This window comes from Papio anubis, chromosome 3 (assembly GCF_008728515.1).
Source record: "Papio anubis isolate 15944 chromosome 3, Panubis1.0, whole genome shotgun sequence".
Lineage (NCBI taxonomy): Eukaryota > Metazoa > Chordata > Mammalia > Primates > Cercopithecidae > Papio > Papio anubis.
The window spans coordinates 120,484,254-120,512,214 of NC_044978.1; the positions used below are offsets into that span (position 1 = coordinate 120,484,254).

Genomic DNA, 27,961 nt, shown 5'->3' on the forward strand with positions numbered 1-27,961 from the left:
TAAGCTCCTTAAGGGCAGATACAGTATCTTGGTCATTATTTCTTTAAAATGTCTGTTTAAAATTTGTTTAATTTTTAATTTTCTTAAATGGACATTTAATTTTACATATTTATGGGGTACATAACGATGTTTCAATACAAATAATGTATAGTGATAAGGATAATTGAATATTTTTAAATATCAGTTTCAACTCTTCTAGTCCTCATGTACCACGTCCCTGGAGCCCGACCCCATGTGTCCCCTCCCTCACTTCTCCCTCTTCCAGGTTAGGCTTCATCATGAAAACAGGACATTGGGCACGAGGTCCCCTCAACTTTTCGTGCTACCTACTTGCTTTCACATTTGCCAGCATCTGCCTTTCTTCTATCTCAACAGCACTGACTTTCCTCCTCCATAAGCTCATACCCTTCACCTGAGCGTTTGAATCCCATCCCTTCCTGCCTGCTCCTGAGTCTTTAAGGAGTCCTCCTCCTGTGTCCTGTGTCGTCAGATGGGCCTGTGCACGCTCTCTGCCTTATAGGCACTTGCTTAAACTTCTCATTTAAAACAAAAACAGCAGGAACAAAACCTTTTCACTCCCTGGCTCCCTCCAGTCTTGTAGCTACCACCCTCTTCTCCCCTTTAGAAACAGGTTTTTGAAGGAATCATCTGCCCATACTGCCTCTGTCTTATCCCTTGTTCACCTTTAGCCCCATCCTAAATCATGCCATTGCGAGGTCTTGCTAGTTGCCAAGTCCAGTGGCCGTGCATCTACCCTCATCACACTAACTTCTTTACAGCGTTGCAGTGGTTGACAGTTTCCTCCTCCTCCTCACTCTCCCCACTAGAAATCTGTGAGACTCCCATACTTAACTTGTTTTCCTCCCTCTTCTGTGGAAGCTTTTCTTGGGCTTTTTCCCAGGCTCCCTCTCCCCTAAATTTTGACCGTTCTCAGAGACTTGTCCTTAAACTATTTCCTTTGTCTCCCTGTTCATTCTCCCCAAGTCACTTATTTTCTCTCAAAGGCCCTGTGTTTTGTGACTCGTAAATTTCTATATGCAGCCAAGCCCTCAGTCCTCTAGTCCCTCTCCTTGCCACACCTCTCCACTGAAAGTTCCACAGGCACTCATTCGCATGCCCCAGAATTAGCCATCTGCATCCTGCTCATTTCCTCTTCTCTCTCTCCACTCCCATCCCCTCCATCTAAAATGAAATAAAATAAAATAAAATAAAATGAAATAACATAAAATAAAATAAAATAAAATAAAATAAAATAAAATAAACCATCTCTCTGGAGGCTGGAGTGCAGTGGTACACAGTCATTGCTCACTACGGCCTCGAACTCCTGGGTTCAAGTGATTCTCCTACTTCAGCCTCTGAGTAGTGGGGACTACAGGTGGATGCTACCACACCCAGCTAAGTAAAAAAAATTTTTTTGAGCCCCCTGCCTCAGCCTCCCAAGTAACTCGGCTTATAGGCATAAGCAAACCAGAGGGCCTATCTGGAACCCCTGAAGTTATCAGTAAACATTGTCTCACACCTCATCTCCTTGACAGGAAAAGGCATCTTTTTTCCCATGGAGCCTATGGAATTTATCAGTTTCTATTTCTCTTGGGTGGGAAAATCTTCTTGGCATCTAGCTAGGCATGGACAGATACCGTTAGGTGATGAAGTCACTGAAGAGCCATCCTTAGTGTCACGTGGTGCTGGTCTGAGGTCACCATGCATTGGTGTCCATTGGCTTCTCAAGGCCAATACCTAGTCCCAGGGCTAATTTGTACTACTGAGAGTGATTCTGCCAAAACTCTCTTCACTAAGTAGTGGGAATCAGCAGTAGGAAGATGACAGTTTGTTCTTTCTCATCTTTCTCCTAATGTATTTTGGGCCCACTGGGGTCTAAAGTGATACATACATAAAATGCCTCTAGGTATCTCATGCAAAGAGACTTTATTTTTTCATTGAGGCTGGGTCTTTGCTATGTGATTAAGCAGTAGCATTTGTTGAGTACCTGAAGTCATATATAACTGGGTTTAAAACCTTACTCCCAGACTTACTGTGTGATTTGGGCCAGCCCCTGACGGGTTTAGAACACTAGGAAGGATTTCTAATCATTGGATGGAACAAGGTGATAAACCAGGAATCTAAGTCAGTGAGGCAGCCTATCTTCAAGGAACTGGTTGAAGATGCAGCAGCCTAGTTTCTGGGGACTTTGGTGTCCAAAATTAGAGAAGGACTAGCAGCAAGAATGCTGAATTGCTAAGATACTGAGCCATGAACCCTCAGGCTCTCTGCCTACCTGCGCTGAGAAAAAGGTTGATTCAGCCAGGCACGGTGGCTCATGCCTGTAATTCCAGCACCTTGGGAAGCCAAGGTGGGCAGATCACAAGGTCAGGAGTTCAAGACCAGCCTGGCCAATATGGTGAAACCCCATCTCTACTAAAAATACAAAAAATTAGCCAGGCTTGGTGGCACATGCCTGTAATCCCAGCTACTCGGGAGGCTGAGGCAGCAGAACTGCTTGAACCCGGGAGGCGGAGGTTGCAGTGAGCTGAGATTGTGCCACTGCACCCCAGCCTGGGCGACAGAGCAAGACTCCATCTCAAAAAAAAAAAAAAAAAAAAAAGTTGATTCAACTTTAGAAGGCTAAGGCGGGCGGATCAGTTGAGGCCAGGAGTTTGAGACCAGCCTGGCCAACACGGTGAAACCCCGTCTCTATCAAAAAAAAAAAAAAAAAAATTTAGCCAGTCATGGTAGCGTGTGCCTGTAGTCCCAGCCTCCCACTCAGGAGGCTGAGGTAGGAGAATCACTTGAACCTGGGACACAGAGGTTGCAGTGAGCCGAGATTGCGCCACTGCACTCCAGCCTGGACAGCAGTGCTGAACTTCAAGGTTTAGTGGTTACATGGGACCTGTTAATGAAGATTAGAGAGGTATGGTGATATGGTTTGGCTGTGTCTCCATTCAAATCTCTACCAAAAAAAAATTAGCCAGTAATGGTGGCATGTGCCTGTAGTTCCAGCCTCCTACTCAGGAGGCTAAAGTAGGAGAATCACTTGAACCCGGGAGGTGGAGGTGGCAGTGAGCTGAGATTTTGCCACTGCACTCCAGCCTGGGCAGCAGTGCTAAACTTCAAGGTTTAGTGATTACATGGGACCTGTTAATGAGGATTAAAGAGGTGATATGGTTTGGCTGTGTGCCCACCAAAATCTCACCTTTAATTCCTACATGTTGTGGGAGGGAGCCGGTGGGAGGTAATTGAATCATGGAGGCAAGTCTTTCCCATGCTGTTCTCATGATAGTGAATAAGTCTCATGAGATCTAGGTTTTAAAAAGAGGAGTTCCCCTGCACAAGCTCTCTCTCTCTTTGCCTGCTTCCATCCATGTAAGATGTGACTTGCTGCTCCTTGCCTTCTGCCATGATTCTGAGGCCTCTCCCCAGCCATGTGGAAGTGTAAGTCCATTAAGCCTCTTTCTTTTGTAAATTGCCCAGTCTCAGGTATGTCTTTATCAGCAGCGTGAGAATGAACTAATAACTATGGGGACAAGGAGGCAAACAAATTATCATATATTGGCTTCTGCTGTTGATGTCTTGATTTTGCATCTACTTCATCTCTGTAGCCCAAGCTGTGCACCTGCTCCTTTTTGTTCCTTTATAGTTTCCAGGTGGGCAAGGTCTGTTTCTTTTTGGCCTATGTTTACCCCTGTTATTTCAGGTCACAGCCACTGCTCTGATGGCTCCCTTCCTCACCACCATGGCCAGGGTCCGACAGGCTGTGACCATGGTAAGTCTCAGGCCAGACTCTGCTATAATTATTGACTCAATACCTCTCTGGGGAGCTCGGGGCCGGGCGCCTCATCAGCACCAGTGGTTCCTGCCCATTCCCATCTCCCTCATCATTTACCATCCTTCCTTTTAGAGATCTCTAAAGGCTTGTCTCCCTACCCTGTCTACTCTTCATCAACTTATTAATAATGAATGATGATAATAAGACTTAACATTTTTTGAGCTCTTACTATGGGCCAGTTGTGTTTTCTCATTTTCAATCTCACAAAACCCCTGTGAATAGGTTCAACTATAATCTGCCTTTTATAGAGAAGGAAACTCAGTGCGATTAAGAAATTTACCTGAGATCTAAAAGCTAAAGCCAGTGGTATTCAGTTTAACTGGATTAGAACCCAGGTTTGTCTTATCTCAGAGCTGATAGCTTTAGCTACATTCCAGCCTCTCTTCCTCTCTTGAGAGAGTTGAATTTTTCTCACTTTTCCTGACCTATTTGGCAACTCAAGCATTAGTCCACCTGACTACAGGCTCCTTCAATTCAGTAAATCTTTGTTGACTGACTGTTTAAAAAACAAAAACAAAAACAAAAAAAAACCTTGTATATTTGTTTCCCTTGCTTCACACAAGAACATTTTCCTATCACCCTAATCTCTCTTTAAGGAGTTGAAATATATGTGTGTGCGTGTGTGTGTGTGTGTGTGTGTTTTAAGTCATCATTCGTTTTGAGAAGCTCTTCAGTGTCTGCTGTATTTTTAAAGTTATTTTAGATTAAGATGCGGTTAATCCAGCCTCTGATTAATCTTCTCACTTTCTAGATGAGCAAAGGCTTAGCTAAGAAGGGGAAGTAACTCACATAAGGTCAGACAGGAAGTTAATAACAAAGTCAGGGCAAGAGCCCAGATCTCCTGACACCTGGTCTAGTATTTTTCTGATGTCCTAATACATTAAATTTTATTGGCTTCAGGGGAATTGTTTTTCATTTATATTACAAAAACTAATTTATTTATTTATTTATTTATTTTTTTTTTTTTTTTGAGACGGAGTCTCGCTCTGTCACCCAGGCTGGAGTGCAGTGGCCAGATCTCAGCTCACTGCAAGCGCCGCCTCCCGGGTTTACGCCATTCTCCTGCCTCAGCCTCCTGAGTAGCTGGGACTACAGGCGCCTGCCACCTCGCCCGGCTAAGTTTTTGTATTTTTAGTAGAGACGGGGTTTCACTGGGTTAGCCAGAATGGTCTCGATCTCCTGACCTCGTGATCCGCCCGTCTCGGCCTCCCAAAGTGCTGGGATTACAGGCTTGAGCCACCGCGCCCGGCCTTATTTTTTCATAGAAAAGGGATAGGTGCATTTTTAGCTACAAGGCCAAGTACAATGAGTTGGAATAACTTACAGTTATTATTTTCATCATATCCAAATGGATTCCTGGATCCCATATGTTTCTAAACTGCAGAAAAATCCTCCTACAGTCTTACAGTTCAAGAATTTTCAGCATGAAATGCCTGATAGATTACCTGACTTTTTTTGCCAAAAATAAGGCACAGCAACTCTCTTCTGACTGACCTTCTATAGTAGTGCAAGCTTCCTTCCCGAATTCATTCTTCAGTGTTGCAGTCTGAAGGACACCCACATTTTCCCTTTGTCTTTGTCAATTCTTTGTGTTGTAAGGGCAGGATGTTTAAAAGTTGAAGTCATTGACTTGCAAAATGAGAAATTTTAGAGAGCATTTTGTTCTCTAGACCACGTAGCTTACAGCAGTGTTCACACTGAGGTTACTGCTAATGTTTATGCAGTTCTTACCAAGAAAGTAATAGTATCATTTATCCAGCAACAGGATATGACAGAGGACTTCAAAATCCCCAGAAAATGTTTTACCGTATATCGAAAGCCCTTTGGGCAATGGAAAGGAATTGCGGGTTCCCATTTTTATATATGGATAGATAGAGACCAAGAGGGACCAAGGCAACTCTGTGTGCTTTACATTAATAAAGTATAAAATGTTAACATGTAAGAAATCTAGGCAAAGATTATGTGAGAATTCTTTATACAAATTTTGCAACATTTTAATGCAAGTCTGAAATTATGTCAAAATAAGTAAAAATTTTTACAAGTTAAGCAGAGAATAGCAATGATTAGTCACAGAAATAAGTAGCAAAATCTTCTTCTTAGTATTGACTTGGTTGCTTTTCAATCTCTGAGGACGCAGAGTGTTTGCCTCCAAATCCACAAGTCACATCGGTGAGGAGACTCAGCTGAGACTTTGGCTAACGTTGGGGGGTCCCTCCTGTGTCTCCCCAGGCGCAGTGAGCCTGCAGGCCGACCTCACTCGTGGCACACAACTAAGTCTGGGGAGAAGCAACCCGATGCCAGCATGATGCAGATATCTCAGGGTATGATCGGCCCTCCTTGGCACCAAAGCTACCATTCCAGGTAAGTTGCTATAGCTGAGACCAAAGGGTTTCTTTCTTTCTAATGTCATGTTCCCAGAAAAGAACTTTTTCTTCTCTGTTTTGAGAACATTTTTTCTTATACTCACGTTAAATATTAAATCTCTATCGGCTGCTTTTCTCATCCTCTTACAGTGTTTGACGTGTATATGAGTTACCTTTATATGCTGGGCTAGATCAACTTGAAGATCAGAATTATTTGAAGCCCTGGCAGGCCATTTGAGATATTTATGGGGTCCATCAGTTCTCAGACATTTCTCCACTGATAGCACTATATTAGACAAATTGAGATTTTTCTTCCTTCAGTGCTTAAGTGTGCTTTCTGCTGTAGTCAAAACTGTATCCATTTTTATTCATGTGTTTGAACTCCCCACTTGATTTTGCTCTTTCAGTTAAGGTACTTCGTCCATCTTAGCTCCAACAGCACAACAACTGACGTACTGAGGACCACTCAGTGTATACATTATCTCATGTAGTGACTCATAGACTTCTTTAAAACAGATACAGTAGTATTAACCCCATTTTGCAGAATAGGAAATTGAAGCTTGGGGCTGGGTGCAGTGGCTCGTTCCTGTAATCCCAGCACTTTGGGAGGCCAAGGAGGGCAGATCACCTGAGGTCAGGAGTTCAAGACCAGACTTGCCAACATGGTGAAACCCTGTCTCTCCTAAAAATACAAAAATTAGCCAGGTGCGGTGGCATGAACCTGTAATCCCAGCTACTCGAGAGACTGAGGCAGGAGAATCACTTGAACCTGGGAGGTGCAGGTTGCAGTGAGCTTAGATTGTGCCACTGTACTCCAGCCTGGGTAACAGAGTGAGACTCCAGCTCAAAAAAAAAAGGAAATTTAAGCTTGGAAAGATTAGTTTGTCCAAGCGCAAACAACTGATCAGTATCCAAGTCAAGACAAATCCAAGCCAGGTTTCAAAGCTGCTGCATGTAATCAGTAGATTATACTTCCTCTGTTTTTCTAGCTACTGTTGTATGGGTGAAGGTTTGGTGAGGAAGGAGAGCCCTCACAAGTGGTTTAGGAGAGGGGTTATAGAAGGAGGGAGCACAGCCTGACCACCACCGCACATTAGAGAGAACTAAGCCAGGACTCCCCTCCACTTCAGACTTGGGACCCATACAAACTGGAATCTATCTTCTGATCTCAGGGAGTCAGACTCCGTAGCTTATCACTTTTGGGAAATGCTTAGATAGAGCTAATGGTAGCAAGGTCAGGAAAACAAGGGTCACTTAGTCCTTACATACAAAGGAGGTGCAAGTGTTGGTGTGTGTGTGTGCATGTGTGTTGGGGGGAAGAGGGGAGGCTGGAAGCTTCTGGAAGGATTACTTAATGAACAGATGGTACCTATGCATTTGGCAAGGCCAGAACTCAGTCACAGCCCTTAATGCTCATGTCTGGTCAAGTCAAGGGCCAAATCCTAGACCTCTCACTGATGAACAGTAGCTCATGGAATTGAACAGGACAAACCTTTCTCAGCATATCAGGGTAGGCTTCGGGCCACAGGAAGAGATAATGTCCTGGTTCCCTCCTGGTTACAGATGCTTCTCTCCCTTGGTCATGTCCCTCCCAATCACCCTGAAAGAAATTATTCTCACTGTCTGAGCCATCTGTTCTCAGAGAGCAGGTTTCCTAGCAGTGTCTCCTGACCCTTGACAAAGGTAGACTGCTTGTGCTTTACAGGCATGGAGGTGTTGAGGGCCTTTAGAAGATAAGGTGTGTGGAGTCTAACAATGAAGGAAGAATAGCATAGTGGTAAGGGACTGGGCCTTTAAGTCAGAGGTTTAAATCTCCCCTTCCCCCTATGGTGTAAGCTTGAGCAACTCATTTAACCTTTGATCTTGGCTTCTTTTTCTGTAAAAAATAACTAGTACCTACGTCATTGGATTGTTGTGAGGATTATATAAAATAGCATATGTGCAATTCTTAAGTACACAGTAAGCGCTCAATGAATGATGACTGATTATAATAATTAAGCTGAAGACTTCAGGACACCATGAAACCTGGTACTGAACTTGATAGTGAATGGCCGGCACACACTTATAAATGCAGGTGTGTATGTATTAACAGAGTGCCCTTCAACAGTGGGGTCTTTGAGTGTCCTTACTCCTAACCTTCTTACGAAGTCCTAAATCCAAAGCCATATTGTGACTTAAAAAATGTGCTGGCCCTTCAGCAGAAATAAGCGCTGCAATCAGTGCTTAGAATGACTGCTTACAGTAACTATGGTGAGCTCCGACAGGCCTCAGGGGAATGGGGCCATCAGCACCAGAAGTACAGTATTTTCAAGGCTGTACTTCTGCACCTCCTCCTTCCTCCTCAGCATCCCAGCCTCCAGAGGGCTTAGGCAGGTGGATCTGCCCTTGTGTTGTATCTACCACTCTGTCTCTCTGATTCAAGCTTCAAAATAGTTCCCCCTGACACAAGGACCGTCAGCACCAAAGCACTACATGGGGACAAAAGGAGAAAGGAAAGTTCAAATAACCCAAAATGTTACAGACGTGTGCATTCTCTCCTGCTGCAGCACAAACCACCCTGTGCTCTGTTCATTCCATGCCTGAGGCTTGCAGCTCTGGCAGAGGGCTTGGCCCATGCCAAGTTCCACCTGTGGGGTCTGATCTTGGCAGCTGCAGGTGCAGAGGCGCCCCAGGTGTGTTTCTGAGGAGAACAGTGGCATCTAGTGGTCCAGTGTGCCATATCAGGTGGCTGGTATCTCTCTGACAGGCTTAGTTTAAGTTCCAGAAACCAATCTCAGTCCTGAATTTATGGATCTGTTTCTTGTTGAGAAGCAGGCGTATGAGGGGGTGAGAGGATGAGGGAGGGACAGGAGTGAAGTAAGAGAGAGAGAGAAAGAGAAGTATGGAGAGACTGAGACTGAAAATGTGTAATTTAACTGTGAGCTAGGTTGGATTTGGAATTTCACTGAAATTGTATTTCAGCTGCTTTCTATCAGACCCTTGACATTCTGTTTTTGCTGCCCTACGGAAATCTCACCCAAAAGTACTTTATCAGAGTCCTTGAAAAGTTATGTAGTCCAGCCCCCTGACAAGAGGCTGAAATAGCAATATCAAATCAGTGATTCATTCATTCAACAAATCTGTATGAGCACCCACAGTATCTCAGATGCTTTGTAGGTATTGGGAGTACAATGGTGAACAAGACATAAAAAGCCCCCTACACCACAATATTTGTTTCACAAAATGTGTTCCGTGGAATAACAGTCCACTAGATACTCCTTAGGAAAAAAAAGTTTCTGGGATCAAGTAAGTTTAGAAAACATCTCTTAGTATTATATATTTCTCTTTTAGAACAACACCTGAAAAATGGTTTGGGAGAACAACAGTTTATAAAAGACTCAGAAATCTTGCAGTAAATAAAATTGTTTAGCTTATTTAGGTCAGTATTTTCCAAACATATTTAATCATCTAAGGAATTAGTGTTCTGTGAGCACACTTTAGGAAATGTTTTCATACACTTTATTTTGTGCTCTATGTTTTAAATATTTTTACAATAACTTTTTTTTTTTTTTTTTGATGGTTCTCACTGTGTAGCCCAGGCTGGGGTGTAGTGATGTGATCAAGGCTCACTCCAGTATTGACATTCTGGGCTCAAGGGATCCTCCCACCTCAGCCTCCCAAAGTGCTGGGATTATAGGTGTGAGCCACCATACCTGGTAGATACCTGTGTTTAAAATAGTTTTAAACACACAAAATAGAATGATATTGTAAGAATGCATATATCTACCACAGAATTAACAAGCATTTTATGTGCACTTCAGTTCTTTAAATATTATAGATACAGTTGCAGTCTCTTTCACATAACCAACAGGATATGATATAATGTCAAGTAGTGGTAAGTGCTGTGAAGAAAATAAAGCAGGGTAACAGGCACAAAGGAGAGAAGAGATACTCTTTAGTTAGTTCCAGGAGGCCCTCTCTGAATGAAAGGAGGGAGTAAGCCAGGTGAAGAGCATTCCAGGTGGTGGGTGCAGTGAGTACAAAGACTCTGAGACCCTGAGATAGGAAGAAATTTCCTGGGTTTGAGTTTCAGCAGGGATACTATTATGCTGGAGTGCAGGGTGCAAGAAGAAGAGCGAAAGAAAAAGGCTGGAGAAGTAGTCAGACCATGGTAAGAACTTTGATCCACTCAAGATGCACCCCTCTTGACAGTAAGGCTGGTTTTATGTGAGTTGGAATTGTTGCAGGATTGAGAACCTTCATTCCAAGTTTTCTTACCCATCGCTAAACGTGCCATTTTGGAGGTATCAATGGCAAAGGTAATAAAAATGAATATTTCCAGACAATAGTGGAAGAACTTATCCTAGAGAGTGATAGCAGCGCCTGTATTCCCCAGGCAGCTTGGGAATGGTAATTCCGAAGGGACAGAACCCTCTCTGGGTAGGAGGGAGAGCACCTGACAGAGGCCTCCCATGGCCTTTCTACCTTAGGTTTGCTACAGGAAGGAACCCACTATACCCTTGCACTGGTCTGATTAGAGATATGTGTAACAGAGATTTCATATTTATAGACACCATCTATATTTTAAGATATGTTAGACCATGGCTCACACCTGTAATCCCAGCACTTTGGGAGGCCAAGGAGGGTGGATCATTTGAGGTCAGGAGTTTGAGACCTGCCTGGCCAACATGGTGAAACCCCGTCTCTACTAAAAATACAAAAATTTGCTGGGTGTGGTGGCACACGCCTGTAATCCCAGCCACTTGGAGGGCCGAGGCAGGAGAATCACTTGAACGTGGGAGACAGCGGTTGCAGTGAGCCAAGATCACGCCACTGCACTCCAGCCTGGGCGACAGAGCGAGACTCTATCTCAAAGAAAAAAACAAACAAACAAACAAAAAAAGATATGTTAAGGATAGTATTTTCCCCACTCAGTAGTGTTTCAGTTAACTATCAGTTTATTTACTTTGATTTGTTGTGTGTGTTCCTAAGTTAGATTTGAATTATCCTTTCAATGAAAGACTGCTAAAATTCTCAGCAGTTGGGAGGAGGATTACCTAATGTTTCCTACCTTCATAGAAATGGTGAATGAAACAGCCCTTATGGGGTTCCATTTCCCCTGGAAGTATTAGCTCTAAAAAGGAAGCAGACTGGGTCATACAAGATTATCCACAACAAGGCTCTCTAATGCCTCTTTAGTACAACCTCTTTATTTAGAAGGGAATGAAGAAATTCGGGGTAGAGGGTAGAATCTTTGACATATGCCATGCCATTGAGTACCGGGTCTGATTTCCCTGATCTGGCTGGTTTGGGAGCTATTTCCTTCCTTTCTCCCTTGAATTTATACCTATCCACCCCAAAGTAGGATGTGCCATTCAGTAAGCTGACTTTCTCTGATACAGAAAAATTACATTCTTGAGGAGAGCTGCTGAAAGTGTGGTCCTTCTTTTCCTTAAATTCCAGCACAAATTTTGACTCAGAATATGGTTCTTCTAGTCTCAACATATTATCTGGAGATATTCCAGCCACAAGGCATTATCACATACTTGGCCAATAAGACACTACATTTATTTACATGTGATCTAGAAATATAAGAATACATCATGAATTTTAATAGGGTTGAAATGCCTATCCATTTAAAAATAGAAAATCTTGGGCAAGAACTTCTAGTGAGTTACCCTTCTTTAGAGAACAGTGAGTCACAAACATTGGAACCACTTATTCCTTCCTATATGCCCTCCCCATGTGTATTTATAGAGAGACAGAGACAGACATTTTTTAGAGCAGTTTTAGTTTCACAGTGAAATTGAACAGAAAGTCCAGAGATTTCCCATATAGTCCCTGTCCCCATATGTGCATTGCCTCCTCGATTATCAGCAGCCCCCACCAGAGTAGTACATTTCTTACAACTGATAAACCTACATTGACACATCATAATCACCCAAAGTCCATAGTTCATATTAGGGTTCACTGTTGCTGTTGTGCATTTTGTAGGTTTGGACAAATGTATAATGGCATGTATCCACCATTATAGTATCATACAGAATAGTTTCACTGCCCTAAAAATCCTCTGTGCTCCACCCGTTCCTCCTTGCATCGCCCCTAAGACCTGGCAACCACTGATCTTTTTATTGTCTCCATTGTTTTGCCTTTTCCAGAATGTCAGTCATGTAGTTGGAATCATATGGTTTGTAGCCTTTTCAGACTGGCTTCTTTCATCTAGTAAAATACATTTTAGTTTCCTTCATTTTTTTTTCATGGCTTGACAGCATTTTTTTTTTTTTAAGTAATGAATAATATTCCATTGTGTAGATATACCACAGTTTATTCACCTACTGCAGGACAGCCTTGTTGCTTCCATGTTTTGGCAATTATGAATAAAATTGCTGTAAACATCTATGTGTGGGTTTTTGTGTGGACATGAGTTTTCAGCTCCTTTGGATAAATGCCAAGGAATGTGATCACTGGACCTTATGGTAAGAGTATGTTTAATTTTGTAAGAAACTGCCAAACTTCTTTTAAAAGTAGCTGTGCCATTTTGCATTACCACCTGCAATGAATGAGAGCTTCTCTTGCTCCACATCCTCACCAGCATTTGGTGTTGCCAATGTTCTGGATTTTGGCTGTTCTAATAGGTGTGTAGTGGTATCTTGGTTTGGTTTGGTTGTTTTTTGTTTTTGCCTATGACACAGCCCTCAGGAGGTCCTGAGAACATGTTCCCCAGTATCTTGTTCTTTTAATTTGTAATTTCCTAGTGACTTAGGATGACAGCCTTTTCATTTGCTTATTCGCCATCTGTATATCTTCTTAGGATGTCTTTGGCCAGTTTTTAAATCAGGTTGCTTTCTTATTGTCGAATTTTAAGTGATTTTAATATATATATATATAGAGAGAGAGAGAGAGAGAGAGTTTATAAGTAATTTTATTTTGAGACAACTGTCTGGAGTTTACAATGCCATGATTGATAGTCTTTTTCCTCTTCTCCAGACGGGCTCTGAAAACCATCTGGAGGAGCTTGTAAATGAGAAGGCCTTGCCCTCCTAAATGTATGAGGAGGCTTTGCTTTGGCTTTTGGAAGTCATCCACAGGTGATGGAATCCCAGTACCCAAGAGCCCCTATGATTAAGCCTTCTCATAAAGCTTCCCTTTCCTTCCCTCTTTCCCCTTCTCTCTGCCTCTCATGAGCTTTTTCTGACTCTAATTTCTCTCATTCAGCTTTGTGTTTAGCTTTCTTACCACAAACAAATTGTTTCTAGTGCAGTTGAGATTCCAGGAAGATTGCCAGGGTGTATCCTTCAATTCCATAAAAAGGAAAGATATTAACTAAAAACATACACATGTGCACACAAAGTCTCCTTCACCCATGCCTATTCTCTTACTAAGCTTTTCTCCTCTTCACACAAACAACCCCAGCAGATACACAATTTCGGTCTCAATCACTCTTCCACCTCTCTCATTTCTTGGCGCATGCAGAATGTCATTTCCAGCATGCAGCAAATCACATCAAAGTGCTGCCTGTGCCCAAAGGCCACGTGGCTTCCTCTGAGCTCCTCATTCCTCCTTGCTAGCCTGGGTGATTAATTGGAGGCAGATAGGTTAGAGTGTTGGGCAGTTACTCCTAGCGATGACAAACAAGGAGCCTGAGCAAGGCCCAAATATGGCCCTTTTTACCCACCCTTCCAAACACCAAACGTCTTGCACAAGAGAACATTTATAAGCTGGGTCCTCTGCCTGTAAGCCTACTAAATGATAACAGCTCAGTGGTGCTGACTGCTTTGTCTCCCTTTCTTCCAGCTCCTCTACTAGTGACCTCTCCAACTATGACCATGCCTATCTAAGGCGGAGCCCTGACCAGTGCAGCTCTCAGGGGAGCATGGAGAGCCTGGAGCCCAGTGGGGCATACCCACCCTGTCATCTTTCCCCTGCCAAGTCCACCGGCAGCATTGACCAGCTCAGCCACTTCCATAACAAGAGAGACTCGGCTTACAGCTCTTTCTCCACCAGTTCTAGCATCCTGGAGTATCCGCCCCCTAGCATCTCTGCCCGAGAGCGTTCAAGCTCCATGGACAATACTTCTGCTCGAGGTGGCCTCCTTGAAGGGATGAGGCAGGCAGATATTCGCTATGTCAAGACAGTCTATGACACCCGGAGGGGAGTCTCAGCAGAGTATGAGGTGAACTCTTCAGCCCTGCTGCTTCAAGGTAGGGAGGCCCGAGCCTCAGCAGATGGTCAGGGCTATGATAAATGGTCTAATATTCCTCGGGGCAAGGGAGTGCCACCCCCATCCTGGAGCCAGCAGTGCCCCAGTTCCTTGGAGACTGCCACGGACAACCTTCCTCCTAAGGTGGGTGCACCCCTGCCTCCAGCTCGGAGTGACAGTTATGCAGCATTTCGGCACCGTGAGCGGCCCAGCTCCTGGTCTAGCCTTGATCAGAAACGGCTCTGCCGGCCTCAGGGAAACTCTTTAGGCTCCCTGAAGTCTCCATTCATAGAGGAGCAGCTGCATACTGTGCTGGAGAAGAGTCCAGAGAACAGCCCCCCAGTGAAGCCCAAGCATAACTATACCCAGAAGGCCCAACCTGGCCAACCTCTGCTGCCAACCAGCATCTACCCTGTACCTTCCCTGGAGCCACACTTTGCCCAGGTGCCTCAGCCTTCTGTGAGTAGCAACGGTCTGGTGTACCCTGCACTGGCCAAGGAGAGTGGATATATAGCCCCTCAGGGAGCGTGCAACAAGATGGCTACCATTGATGAGAATGGGAACCAGAATGGATCTAGCAGGCCTGGGTTTGCCTTTTGCCAGCCCTTAGAACATGACTTGCTGTCCCCAGTGGAGAAGAAACCAGAAGCTACAGTCAAGTATGTCCCCTCCAAAGTCCATTTTTCTTCAGTGCCTGAAAATGAGGAGGATGCCTCCCTGAAGAGACATCTCACACCTCCCCAAGGCAACAGCCCACATTCCAATGAGAGAAAGAGCACCCACAGCAACAAACCATCTTCTCATCCCCACAGCCTCAAATGCCCTCAGGCTCAGGCCTGGCAAGCGGGTGAAGACAAGAGATCTTCCAGGCTCTCAGAGCCTTGGGAGGGTGATTTCCAGGAAGACCACAATGCCAACCTCTGGAGGAGGCTGGAGAGAGAAGGCCTAGGCCAGAGCCTGTCAGGCAACTTTGGCAAGACCAAGTCAGCCTTCTCATCTCTCCAGAACATTCCTGAGAGTCTGAGAAGACACAGCAGCCTGGAGCTAGGCCGGGGAGCCCAGGAGGGTTACCCGGGAGGCAGGCCCACCTGTGCAGTCAACACCAAGGCAGAAGACCCTGGGAGGAAAGCCGCTCCTGACCTTGGGAGCCATCTGGACCGGCAGCTTTCCTACCCGCGGCCCGAGGGGAGGACCGGTGCCTCGGCCTCTTTCCACAGCACAGACCCAAGGCCTGAAGAGCTGCCTGCCGCCTCGCACCCGCACACATCCAGTCTCGGCCGGAGGGGGCCCGGCCCAGGCAGCGCCTCGGCTCTTCAGGGCTTTCAGTACGGGAAGCCCCACTGCTCGGTGCTGGAGAAGGTCTCCAAATTCGAGCAGCGAGAGCAAGGGAGCCAGAGACCGAGTGTGGGCGGCTCCGGTTTTGGCCAGAACTATAGGCCCCACAGGACAGTCTCAACTTCCAGTACTTCTGGGAATGACTTCGAGGAGATAAAAGCCCACATCCGTTTCTCTGAGTCAGCTGAACCCCTAGGCAACGGGGAACAGCACTTCAAAAACGGGGAGCTGAAGTTGGAAGAGGCTTCCCGGCAGCCCTGTGGTCAGCAGCTGAGCGGAGGAGCCTCGGACAGCGGCCGTGGCCCCCAGAGGCCGGATGCTCGGCTCCTCCGCAGCCAGAGCACCTTCCAGCTCTCCAGCGAGCCAGAGAGGGAGCCCGAGTGGCGGGACAGGCCCGGCTCGCCCGAGTCGCCCCTGCTGGATGCCCCCTTCAGTCGCGCCTACCGGAACAGCATCAAGGATGCACAGTCTCGTGTCTTGGGGGCCACTTCCTTTCGACGCCGAGACCTGGAGCTGGGGGCGCCTGTGGCATCGAAGTCCTGGCGGCCGCGGCCTTCCTCGGCCCACGTGGGGCTGCGGAGCCCCGAGGCGCCGGCTTCCGCCTCCCCGCACACGCCCCGGGAGCGGCACAGTGTGACCCCTGCGGAGGGCGACCTGGCCAGGCCCGTGCCCGCTGCCGCCCGGAGAGGGGCTCGCCGGCGCCTGACTCCCGAGCAGAAGAAGCGCTCCTACTCCGAGCCCGAGAAGATGAACGAGGTGGGGGTCGCGGAGGAGGCCGAACCAACACCCCTGGGCCCGCAGAGGAATGGGATGCGTTTCCCGGAGAGCAGCGTGGCCGACCGGCGCCGCCTCTTCGAGCGCGATGGCAAGGCCTGCTCCACGCTCAGCCTGTCGGGGCCCGAGCTGAAGCAGTTCCAGCAGAGCGCCCTGGCCGACTACATACAGCGCAAGACCGGCAAGCGGCCTACCTCCGCCGCCGGCTGCAGCCTCCAGGAGCCCGGGCCACTGCGCGAGCGCGCCCAGAGTGCCTACCTCCAGCCTGGCCCCGCGGCGCTCGAACCCTCCGGCCTCACCTCAGCCTCCAGCTTGAGCTCACTGCGGGAGCCCAGCCTGCAGCCCCGCAGGGAGGCCACACTCCTGCCGGCCACAGTTGCAGAAACCCCGCAGGCTCCCCGAGATCGCAGCAGCTCCTTTGCCGGTGGCCGCCGCCTCTGGGAACGGCGACGCGGGGACCCACAGGTCCCAAGGGAGCTGCTCAGTGGAGCAAACGGTGGAACAAGGGGCACCCAGAGAGTGGATGAGACCCACAGGGAGCCATCCTCCTGGGGGGCCAGGGCTGGGAAGTCCATGTCAGCTGAGGACCTGCTGGAACGCTCAGACGTCCTCGCCGGCCCTGTCCACGTGAGGTCCAGGTCATCTCCCGCCACTGCGGACAAGCACCAGGTATGTGCAACCAGCAAGTCCTGGCCTCGGACTGTCCCTTCCTCCCTAGAAGTTTTAATGGGGCTCCCCAACCCCCCACACTCTCACTCCCTCTCCCAGTTCAGTTTTCCTTGTGAAAACAGAAAAGTAGCATTCGTTTTCATGAGTTGAGTTTCTCAAGTGTCCCTGCCTGGTTTCCTTACAAAGATATAGGTATCTAGATTACCTATATTGTTATACAGATTATCTATCTCCTTTTTAGGAAGTCACCACCTCTCAATGCAAAAATGCAAGGTTAGGAAAAATTAGGGATTATCTTTTTTGTTTTTTTGTTTTTTAATGGATTAGAGTGTGGATCTGAGTATTTAAAACGTTTTAGCTTTGCACCCTTTCTGTTTCTATTGGACTCTGCATCTACAAAATAGCTAGAGTGATTGACATTGATAGTCATTGGTTATTGAATTCCTGGCCCTCAGCTAAGTGTGTGGCAGGTCCTGAGCTAAGTGTAATCTACATTTATTATTTCATTTAACCCTCACGATAATCCTGTGCAGTAGAGTATATTATACATGTCAGACCCCTGTGTCTCAGACTCCCACCTGAGCTCTTTCTGTGCATTATCCTGGTGAGGGGAGAAAATAAAAACTCAAAATCTCACATAAAAGGATTTTCTAATAAAGGCACCAAATGCTGCAAGGGTTATAAAGTACTTTCCCCTGAAAATTTTAAGCAATGCTAGGAATAGAAGCTGAGCATTCTGACTCCTAGGAGCCTATTAATTTCCCCAATTCTTAGCCTATCCTCAGGCTTCACTTCCATTGGAGATCAGTGGCCTGCCTCATGCTTCCCTTCCCACCAAAGAAAATAATAGGAATCACATACCTGTTAGCACAGGGAAGGAAGAACTCTGCTCCACTGCCTCCTCTCAGATTCTGCTGTTTTCCCTTTCAGAGAAGTCAGCCATTCAGCAAGCATCTGTAGAGCATGTGTTGTATGAAAAATGCTGTGTTACAGCATCAAAGGATACACAAAGGAAAAAAAAGGCTCATGCCTTTCTGGGGTTCACAATTAAGCAAGGAATACGGCCTTATATATATAAATAATTCTAATATGACTAGTGAATGTTTTGGGAATGGTGATCAATAATATGCTATGGTAAGGAAAGTGATTAATTCTGAGGTGATCTGAAAGTGCTTCTCCTGAAGGTAAATGGGATTTGGGGCCAGGATGTAAAAGATGGGCATGATGACAAGAGATTAGGCGAGAGGGAATACATTGATCGGAAGAAACCAGTTGAGACAAAGAAAGATTCAGCAGTTACTGGCTGAGAAGTTTGCTGCACTCTAGCACACACATACAAACACCCTTCTGAGAGAAAATACTGTCCCTTCCCAGATGTTTTCTGTTTAGAATTGTACAGAAATATATTCTCCCAGTATAAACCCCCGACAAATGTAGAGGCAACTTCCCATAAGCCTTCAGTAGCTTTTTCCTCCTTCAGAATGAACAGAGCTAATTCTGACTCCCTATCCTACCAATAACACACATTTAAAATCCATATATGTAACACGCAATTTCATCTAGCTTGATAGATTTTAGCAACTTAACTGCATAGCAGTCTAAACACCCTCCTTTCTCTCCCCGTGTTTTAAAGAAAATAGAAATGCTTAGGTGAAAACCAAATCATTATTGTTTATTCCCCATTAGATATTGTTATTTTGTCTTAGAGGTTGGTTGGATGGCTATGAATGTTATTTTATCTTTTCCCCCAAATATTTCTTAAGCCTGGTTGATTAAGAAATAAAGCTAAAACATGGGTGTTAAGGGAAGTGAAGAGATTCCTCCAAATCCCAATTAAATACTTTGTATTATTTGGGAAACTTTTTAGAAAGACAAGTGAATACAGAACAGTACTTGGGTACCCTTTTCATAAAGGGAATGCCATATTTAGATGTTATTTAACTTGGGGAATATGCAGGCAGAGGGGGAAATATTTCCAAATGAAATACTTCTTTTGTACTGCTTTGCTCCAACAAATTCTGAAATTTCTGAACAATGCATCGTCTCTTATATTGTCACTGTGCCAGGACTGCATTCTTGAACTTCCTCCTGGTCTCCTGCACAGCAGCCAGACCTACGCTGACTGGAGAAGCATCTCACGGCAAGGCGGTCTGCTCCTTGCATCCTCTTCGTCATCTGCCTTATTTGTAGTTATGATGAGTTAAAAATAAAACAAAGTTATTCTCACCACATAACTATTGTGGTTATTTTATATATATATATATTTCCTATTGAATACATTTCAAGAACATTACCAGTAAGCTTTTGGGAAGGTTTGTTAATCATTTTTCTCATCCTTGCTTTAGAGAATTCTGACAAGTTAAGTGACCTTGTAGAGGCTGTCTGCCTGAGTTAAAACCAAAATGTGGAGTGTGTTTCTGCTGCTGGCTTAGTTGATGCTATCTCCAACAAATGCTGCTTGCTCTTACCAGTCAGATGCTGACAGGGCAGGATTTTACAAGTTTTTGACAAGGATTTAGCTCTTTTTCAAAATTCTCATTAGTGAGGCCTTTCTGCCTCCAAAAACAAAGTCATCATGGAAATCAGTTCCTCTGTACATGACAATTGATCCATCTCTGGCCTGAAATAATGACTGCAGGAGGCTACCATTTTGAACTACTTGTAGCCTGAGACCTTCTCATATATTTGGCAGGTCTGGCCTTTCCTCAGCCAGCTTGAAATCCTCTCTGAAACATGCAACCTTCCATTTTCTTCTCTGTAATTCTTCTTCATTGCAGAATAAATAGATACTAGTGGTGGAGCTTAAGTGCACATCAGACTTTTGCCTGTTGCCACTTTCTTTCTGTGAGACCTTGGAAAGCTTAACCTGTTAAAAGTGGGTAGGACCTGCAAAGCTACAGAAAGATATCCAACATTTCTGCCTTAGAGACAGAAATGTGTATCTGTTCATTGCATAGATTTAAAATATAGTAGAGCCTATAAAGAGAAACCCTTGGAGAAATAAGATTACTGGTGGGGATTTTTCCCCCAGATGCTAAGTTAGAGACTTCTCTGGTTCTCACAGTATTTTGTCTGATGTATAACATAATCACTATGAGATGCTGTGACAAACCTTATTGAATTGCTGAGGAAATTGCTCAATGCATGGAACCACAGTATTGGATATAGACTTGATTCTGTGGAATGCAACTTGTAAATCTTTTTTAATACCTTTCTACACGCACACATTTAAGCTTATACAAAACAGAATCAACTTTCCACAAAATGTGAAGATACAAATAGCTAACAATAATCAAAATTTTGCTGTGTGCCAGTCATTGTGTTGTGTTTTATAAGTATAAAGTTAGTCTTGGCTGGGTGCTGTGGTGCACACCTGTAATCCCAGCACCTTGGGAGGCCAAAGTGGGTAGATAGCTTGAGGCCAGGAGTTCGAGATCAGCCTGGCCAACATGGCAAAACCCCGTCTCTACTAAAAATACAAAAATTAGCTAGGCATGGTGGTGTGCATCTGTAGTCCCAGCTACTTGGGAGACTGAGGCATGAGAATTGCTTGAACTCAGGAGGCAGAGGTTGCAGTGAGCTGACATTGCGCCACTGCCCTCCAGCCTGGGCAACAGAGCGAGACTCTGTCTCAAAAAATAAAATAAAATAAAATTAGTCCTCACATCTGTGCAATGAGGTAAATACTATTATTATCTCTAAGTTACAGAAGAATGAACCAAGTCACAAAGAGGATACAAAATTTGCCCAAAGTAGTAAGGTGAGGTTTTGACCCCATACTGCCTGACTGCAGAGTCTTTAAGTCAATATACCATGCCGTCTCCTTGAATAAAAAGAGGCTGGGAATGGGGAAAGAGAGGCAAGAGTTAAACGTTCTGTATCTGAAAATATCAGATATTCAGCCAATGAATTTATTTCATTTTAACTTTTATTGATTACTATTTCAGTCATGCATCATATAATGGTCAAGGATGGACCAGATATGCGACAGTGGTCCCATAAGATTATAATACTATACTTTTACCGTACCTTCTCCATGTTTAGAAACAAAAATACATATCATTGTGTTGCAACTGCCTACAGTATTCAGTACAGTAATATGCTGTGCAAGTTTGTAGCCTAGGAGCAATAGGCCTATACCATATAGCCTAGGGATGTAGTAGTCTGTGTCATCTGGTTTCTGTAAGCACACTCTATGATGTTTGCACAAGGACAAAATTGCCTAATGATGCATTTCTCAGAACATATCCCTGTTGTTAAGTGACACATGACATCAGATTTTTCATAAGGATTTCTAGTTAATTTTAGTAGTTACTTGAAATATTCTAAAGTAGGTGAATATTGTTGTCTTCACATTTCATCAGTGACAGAGATATTGAGATAACTAACTTGGAACCCAAAACAAGAGGACTGAGATTCAGTAGACTTTAGATTTACATTATTATTATTATTATTATTATTATTATTATTATTATTATTGGAGACAGAGTGGCGCGATCTCAGCTCACTGCAAGCTCCGCCTCCCGGGTTCACATCATTCTCCTTCCTCAGCCTCCCGAGTACCTGGGACTACAGGCGTCTGCCACCATGCCCGGGTAATTTTTTTTGTACTTTTAGTAGAGACGGGGTTTCACCGTGTTAGCCAGGATGGTCTCGATCTCCTGACCTCGTGATCCACCCGTCTCCGCCTCCCAAAGTGCTGGGATCACAGGCGTGAGCCACCGTGCCCAGCTGATTTACATTATTAAGTATGCTAAGAACTGGTGTATTTTTAAGTCAATTTTGAGATAATTAACAAAAATAAATTAGACAAGAAGTTGGTATAATTCTATGCCTAGTATTTTTCCCATAGCCACTGCTTTTTTGCTGTAATTGCCATAATAAGTACTTTGTACTTCTTACCAGTTCACAGAAAATTTAAGTCTTGACAGTGAATATATGCTTAAATTAAAGCAAGAAATGCAACAGGAATTTATCTTCTTGGACTTGTATCAGATTGGGAAGATATTTTCCTTTGTCCAAGTGGTATTTTGATTGACAGAAGATTGAGAGAATTCTCTCAATCATTTATTACTGGGTCTAATTCCTTTATTTTACCCACATCCACATAAATAGTTTAAGCTTGATATTGTAGGGGCCAAATCATGTGAATACAGAAGTTAGATTCATTGTCAAACTGAAATGCAAAGGATATAATAGGATATGAATATATATTTATACTTTACTGTGTTAGGAGCTCACATGGGACCTAGGCTTTTCCAATTAATTATTGGCAAAGTGGCACATTCATGTCAACATAGGGAAAAGTGGTGGGAAAAGACTTTTAAAGGACCATAAATTTCATGGAGAGCAGGAATTCTCATTCCCTACAATGATACTTGAGTGAATCAGAACACTATGGAATTCATTTTTCTCAAGCCATTCAAGTCTGATTGCATCCAGCCCAGCTGCCATTCAACCTGTAAAGATTCCATGGCAAGACCTTGGGCTTTGAGATCATGGCTTGAATCATAGTTTCTCCACTTACTTAACTGTGGGCAAGATATGTCACCTCGCTGAGCTGCAATTACATACCCCGCTTCCAATTGTTATAGATTAAGTTACAAAAAAAAAAAAAAGTCAAGTGCCTAATATTCCAGGCATATAATTTGTTGGTGCAAGGTACTTAGCAGAGTGTCTGGTACACAGTAAATACCCAGTACCTGTAGCTGCAATTATGAATAATGTTCAGGGGTTTGTTTCTTCTGCCTGCTATCACCTTTGACCCTTTCCATTGCTTATTAGTTTCTCAGCCACTAAACAAAAACAATGAGGAACGGGGTGAAGAGCAGTTAACCCTTTGGGCAGGGTTAAATGGCAAAATAAATTACTGAAATTAAGTTAGAGATTATATATGGATTTATTTTTTTCTGGTTTTTGCCTGTCTCCTGTCATAAATAATTGGGAGTTGAATGTATTATCATCAATAGCAACATGGACCTGAACTCATGGACCTGAACACAGGGACCAAATTGTATACTGTCAAAAACTGACAACCCTTTCAGGACCCCAGTATATACCCTCATTGATAAAAAACAACTACCCCTGAAAAGTCCCTAGAGTTATTGATCTCACATGTGAGTGAACTTTTTCCCAGAACTTATTGCAACCCAATTACAATCCAAATTCATATCTTCACTAATTGTAACTAAGAACATTTGAGATTTTTGCAAAATGTAATAGTCTATCCTTTCCCGTCATCTCTCATATTTCCCTATTGCCATTTGAAAAGTTTGACCCATTGAATTCATTGTCTTCATTACCCTATTTCAAGTTTAGCAGTTGTTTTGAACTCTGGAGATAATCGTTAGGAGACTTCTCTTACTTAGGAAACATCCTTGTTAGAGGAGGCACCTGGTGAGACAGACTGAAGTTCAAATTCTGACTCTGGCACTTTTTTTTTTTTTAAATCTTCAGCTTATCTCCTGCATTGATGCCATGGGATTATGTAAGAGTGCCACCACGTGGCCTGACAATAGTAGGTTGCCAGTAAATAGGTGTTTCTTCTCCTTTTTACCCCACCCCCTTGGTAAATTTAAACACCTGTTTATTGGCAGTAATGCTGTGTCTTTCTTGTGTTTCAAGGATGTGCTTTTGGGGCAAGACAATGGCTTTGGTCTTGTGAAGGATCCATGTTATTTGGCTGGTCCTGGATCTAGGTATGTACGTGTACTTATGATGCTCTCCACGTATGAATGCTGCTGGTGTTAAACTACTCTTGTTCCTTTCTACAAGAAATTGAAATATGATGTTGTATAGTGTCACATGCTTTTTTGATTTGTCTAGGCCATGGATAACTTTTTATTTTCCATTTAGAAATGATTTTCTTTGAGAATGACACTTGTTCAAAATAGGTTTTGAACATGTGCTATTGAGGACAAGGTAGACTTGGCTAACCAGTTTGACAACAGAATAATTAATGGAGGTGCTTTTCTCGCGCATGCCCCTTGGCTGTCACAAACAGGGCCTCCTGTGTGGCTCATCTCATCCAGCTCTGTGTGCAGAGCATCACGTCTGGTGACCACAGTGCTAGGGAAGAATGGGCATTTCATGAACAGCTTCACAGAGGAAGGCAAACTGTAAGCATTGGAGGTGAAAAATAAAGCTCAAAATCATAATTTTATACATGTGGGGATAGAAAACAGAGGAAAGTCATTTTTTTAAAATGCCATCAAAATCATATTCTAGGTAGAAAAATATAATGAGCACTTTTTTAGAATTTAAAATTTTGAACTGTTCACATGGGACTTAATAAGTAGAAATTTCCAGAAAGGGTTTTTCTCTGAACCATGTACTCTGTATGTAGTTTTAATGCAGCATTACAGAGTTATCTACTTTAATCTATTATTACTAATGATAATATACCTATACCCTACCTACTCCTTTCCATGTTTTTAAGCCATTTCCTTAATTTTTCTTATATTTCATTCAATCATTGTTTCTACATTCACCTTCTTAATAACACAACGCAATACTGTCAAGTAGAAGCAGCCAACATGGTCAGGAAGTAGGTATTAATTACCTGCTTTCCAGCCAACATCAGCCTTCTATATTTATATGCTCTTGCTCCTGTAGCTGTGTTGACAAGGAAGAAAGTATTCAAGGTGAGACTGAGGACTTTGGTTAGTTTGGGTGCATTAATTAAAAGCTAGAGACAAGGGAAAAGTAACAATAAACTAGAGCACTGCTAAAGAAAATTGGTCTGAAATCAAAGGTGGGACTAAACAACAAACAATCAAATAACCCTATTTAAAAATGGGCAAAGGTGAAAAAAGAACAAGATCATGTCCTTTGCAGCAACATGGATGGAGCTGAAGGCCATCATCCTAAGCAAATGAACACAGGAACAAAAAAACAAATACCACATGTTCTCACTTACAAGTGGAAGCTAAACATTAAGTACACATGGACACAGAGAAGGGAACAATAGACACTGGTGCCTGTTTGAGGGCGGAGGGTGGTAGGAAGGTGAGGATTGAAAAAACTACCTATCAGGTACTGTGCTTACCTGGGTGACAAAATTATCTGTACACCAAACCCCAGCGACATGCAATTTACCCATGTAACAAACCTGTACATGTAGTCCTTGAACCTAAAATAAAAGTTGGAAAGGAAAAAAAAAATTGAAGGTGACAGGTGTGTGGACTGCTTGTTGGCTCAGTGGCAATATCGACAATCTGAGAAACACAGGTAGCAATTTTGTGGGGAGGGGGAAATCTTCCTCAACAAAACTAGTTCTGTGTTTAAAAAAAAAATTATGAGCTGTAAAAATGCCAAAAGAATAAATATGACAAGCATCACATACCGCTGAATAACTGAAATGCTTGTCCTGTTCTTCAGCAACTGACATTAGCATAGGTGCAGCTGCATGCCTAATGCTTGCTGAAAAAGATAGTGATAATTTCAGGACATGTAATTCTCAGCTGTCCTGGGGAAAAGCATAGCCATGGAAAGTGCAGCCCACAGGAAAACATGGGAGGGACTTGATCACAGATCCTGCGCTATGAATTTTGAATACTAAAAATTCTGCTTGCAGCGTGTTTTTCTGACCACCACAACCAAGAAGACACAAAAAAGTATAACATTCTTTTTTTTTTCTAAAGGCTTGCATGGTCTTTTACCATAGTCACTCTATTAATAATAGTAGGAAGACAGAAGTCCCATCAACTGTGGACAATATTGAAATGTCAGAATAATTTGGAAGGTGGAATTTGGAGGAATGTGCCCTCTGTCCTCCATGGATGCTTATTAGGATCAGTTTTCCTCCATGCTGACATAATTCTTTCTAAATACATGAAATTCAGACTTTACATTAGTGCTTTTGTAAAAACATAAAATGCTCTAATTCATAGAAAAATAGAGATTTTGCACCGTTCAAGTTTTATAAGAGTTTGATGCCTTCATGGGTCACAAAGAGACAATAGTTATCATTATTATATACTTCTTTCCTGCTTTCAAACTATTCTCCATTCTTTTTAGCTTCCATTTTAAAGAAAAACACTAGAGGACACCAATCAAACTAAATTCAGACATTCACTTGTTAATTTCAAACATAAAAATTTACTTGTCTGTATAAAAATGGGCAAATGATTTAAATAGACATTTCTCTAAAGATGGCAGACACATGGCCAACAAGCAAGTGAAAAGATGCTCAACACCACTAATCATCAGAGAACTCAAAACCACAATCCACAATGAGATGTTACCTCACACACATTAGGATGGCTGCAATTAAGAAAACGAAAAACAACAAATGTTGGTGAGGATATGGGAAAATTGGAAATCTTGCACACTGTTAGTGGGAATATAAAATGGTGCAGCCATATGAAAAACAGCATGGAGGTCTCAGAACATTAAAAATAGAACTACCATATGATCTGGCAATGCTACTTCTGAGTATATGTCCAAAAGAATTGAAAGCAGGGTCTCCAAGAGATATATTGCACACCCATGTTCATAGCAGCAGTATTTACTATTCACCAAGAGGTGAAAACAACCCAAATGTCTACTCATGACAGATGATTGGATAAAACAAAATGTGGTGTAGCCATACAATGGAATGTTACTCAGCCTTAAAAAGGAAATTCTGCCACATGCTACAACATGACATTATGTGAGGTGAAACAGGCCAGTCACAAAAAAGACATACTGTATAATTTCACTTGTATGAAGTGCTTAAAGTAGTCAAATTCATAAAAACACAAAGTAAAATGGTGATTTCCAGGGTTTAGTAGGAGGGGGAAATGGGGAGTTATTATTTAGCGGGTACATAGTTTTAGGTTGCAAGTTGTGAAAGTTCTGGAGATCTGTTTCACAACAGTGTGAACATATTAACACTACTGAACTTAAAAATGGTTAAGATGAAATTTTATGTTGCTTTTTTAACCACAATTTTTAAAAAGTGCTTTTTTTAAAAAAAGCAAAACAAAACAAAGGTGAGACTAATTGCTCTCAAAATCCATTCTTGAATAGTAGGATTCCTGGATACATATCAGCAAGATTCTGGGTGAGCCTCTCACACTGTATTATAAAAGGGACTTGAACAAAGTCTTTTTTTTTTTATCCCAAACTTCATTCCTAAAAACACAAAATAATCACCATGGAGAAGCATTATCAACCAAGCTAAGCATTTACTACTGATATTATCTTCAAAAAGAAAATGCCACTTTAATACAGTCTGTGTAAAGTAAGGTCACACAAACTAAAAATATCATATGAAAGTCTATTGGGCTGGATCTTTAAAGGATAAGTGTTATATTATTGTATGTTTTAGTGATGTCTCCCCCTTTAGAAAAGCCTCAAGATATAATAAATAAAATAAAGGCATCTGAATTAGTCGTTAAAACATCAGATTTCAGCTGACTCCACGTCCTCTTAAAGGATGCTGAGTTTAAAAACAGTTTGTATGCTACAGTCTGGAGAGCAGCTGGGCAAAGGAGACGTCACTGTTCAACAGACACTTGCTGAGGGGGTACTTGGTGCCAGGTATTGGGGATGCCAGGATGGATGAGAGAAGGGAAGAGCATCCCCAGCGAATCTCCTTCCTTGGGGTTTCTAATATGCTCATGGGGGAAGCCACCAGGAAGTGCAGAGTGGCTACTCTTCACTATGGGGAGGTTCCTGGTAAAGAAACCATGTTTGAATGAAAGGGACCGGTCATCGGAAGGGAGGGGTTGCATCAGAGAGAGAGGTGGGCCCTTTATTTCATCATCTGCATCTGTGTGTAATAAAGGAAAAATAAAGGCATGAGAAGAGCTAATTTGGTTCTTTGCCATCTTC

The 27,961-nt window shown here is 43.3% G+C and overlaps 1 protein-coding gene across 6 annotated transcripts in view; it reads left to right on the forward strand.

Annotated features, from left to right (window-relative positions):
* Positions 1-27,961, forward strand: part of SHROOM3 (shroom family member 3) — a 198,769-nt gene that overhangs the window by 145,455 nt on the left and 25,353 nt on the right. For 5 of the 6 annotated variants that reach the window (XM_017958757.3, XM_009206907.4, XM_031664524.1 and 2 more), the window contains 3 exons: positions 6,053-6,184; positions 13,960-17,143; positions 23,768-23,841. In XM_017958757.3, the coding sequence (XP_017814246.2) occupies positions 6,126-6,184; positions 13,960-17,143; positions 23,768-23,841 (3,317 nt within the window). In that variant the 5' untranslated portion in view covers positions 6,053-6,125. Of the gene's footprint in view, positions 1-3,430; positions 3,761-6,052; positions 6,185-13,959; positions 17,144-23,767; positions 23,842-27,961 lie in introns of those variants that run through there. The other variant, XM_009206909.4, reaches the window with a different exon arrangement.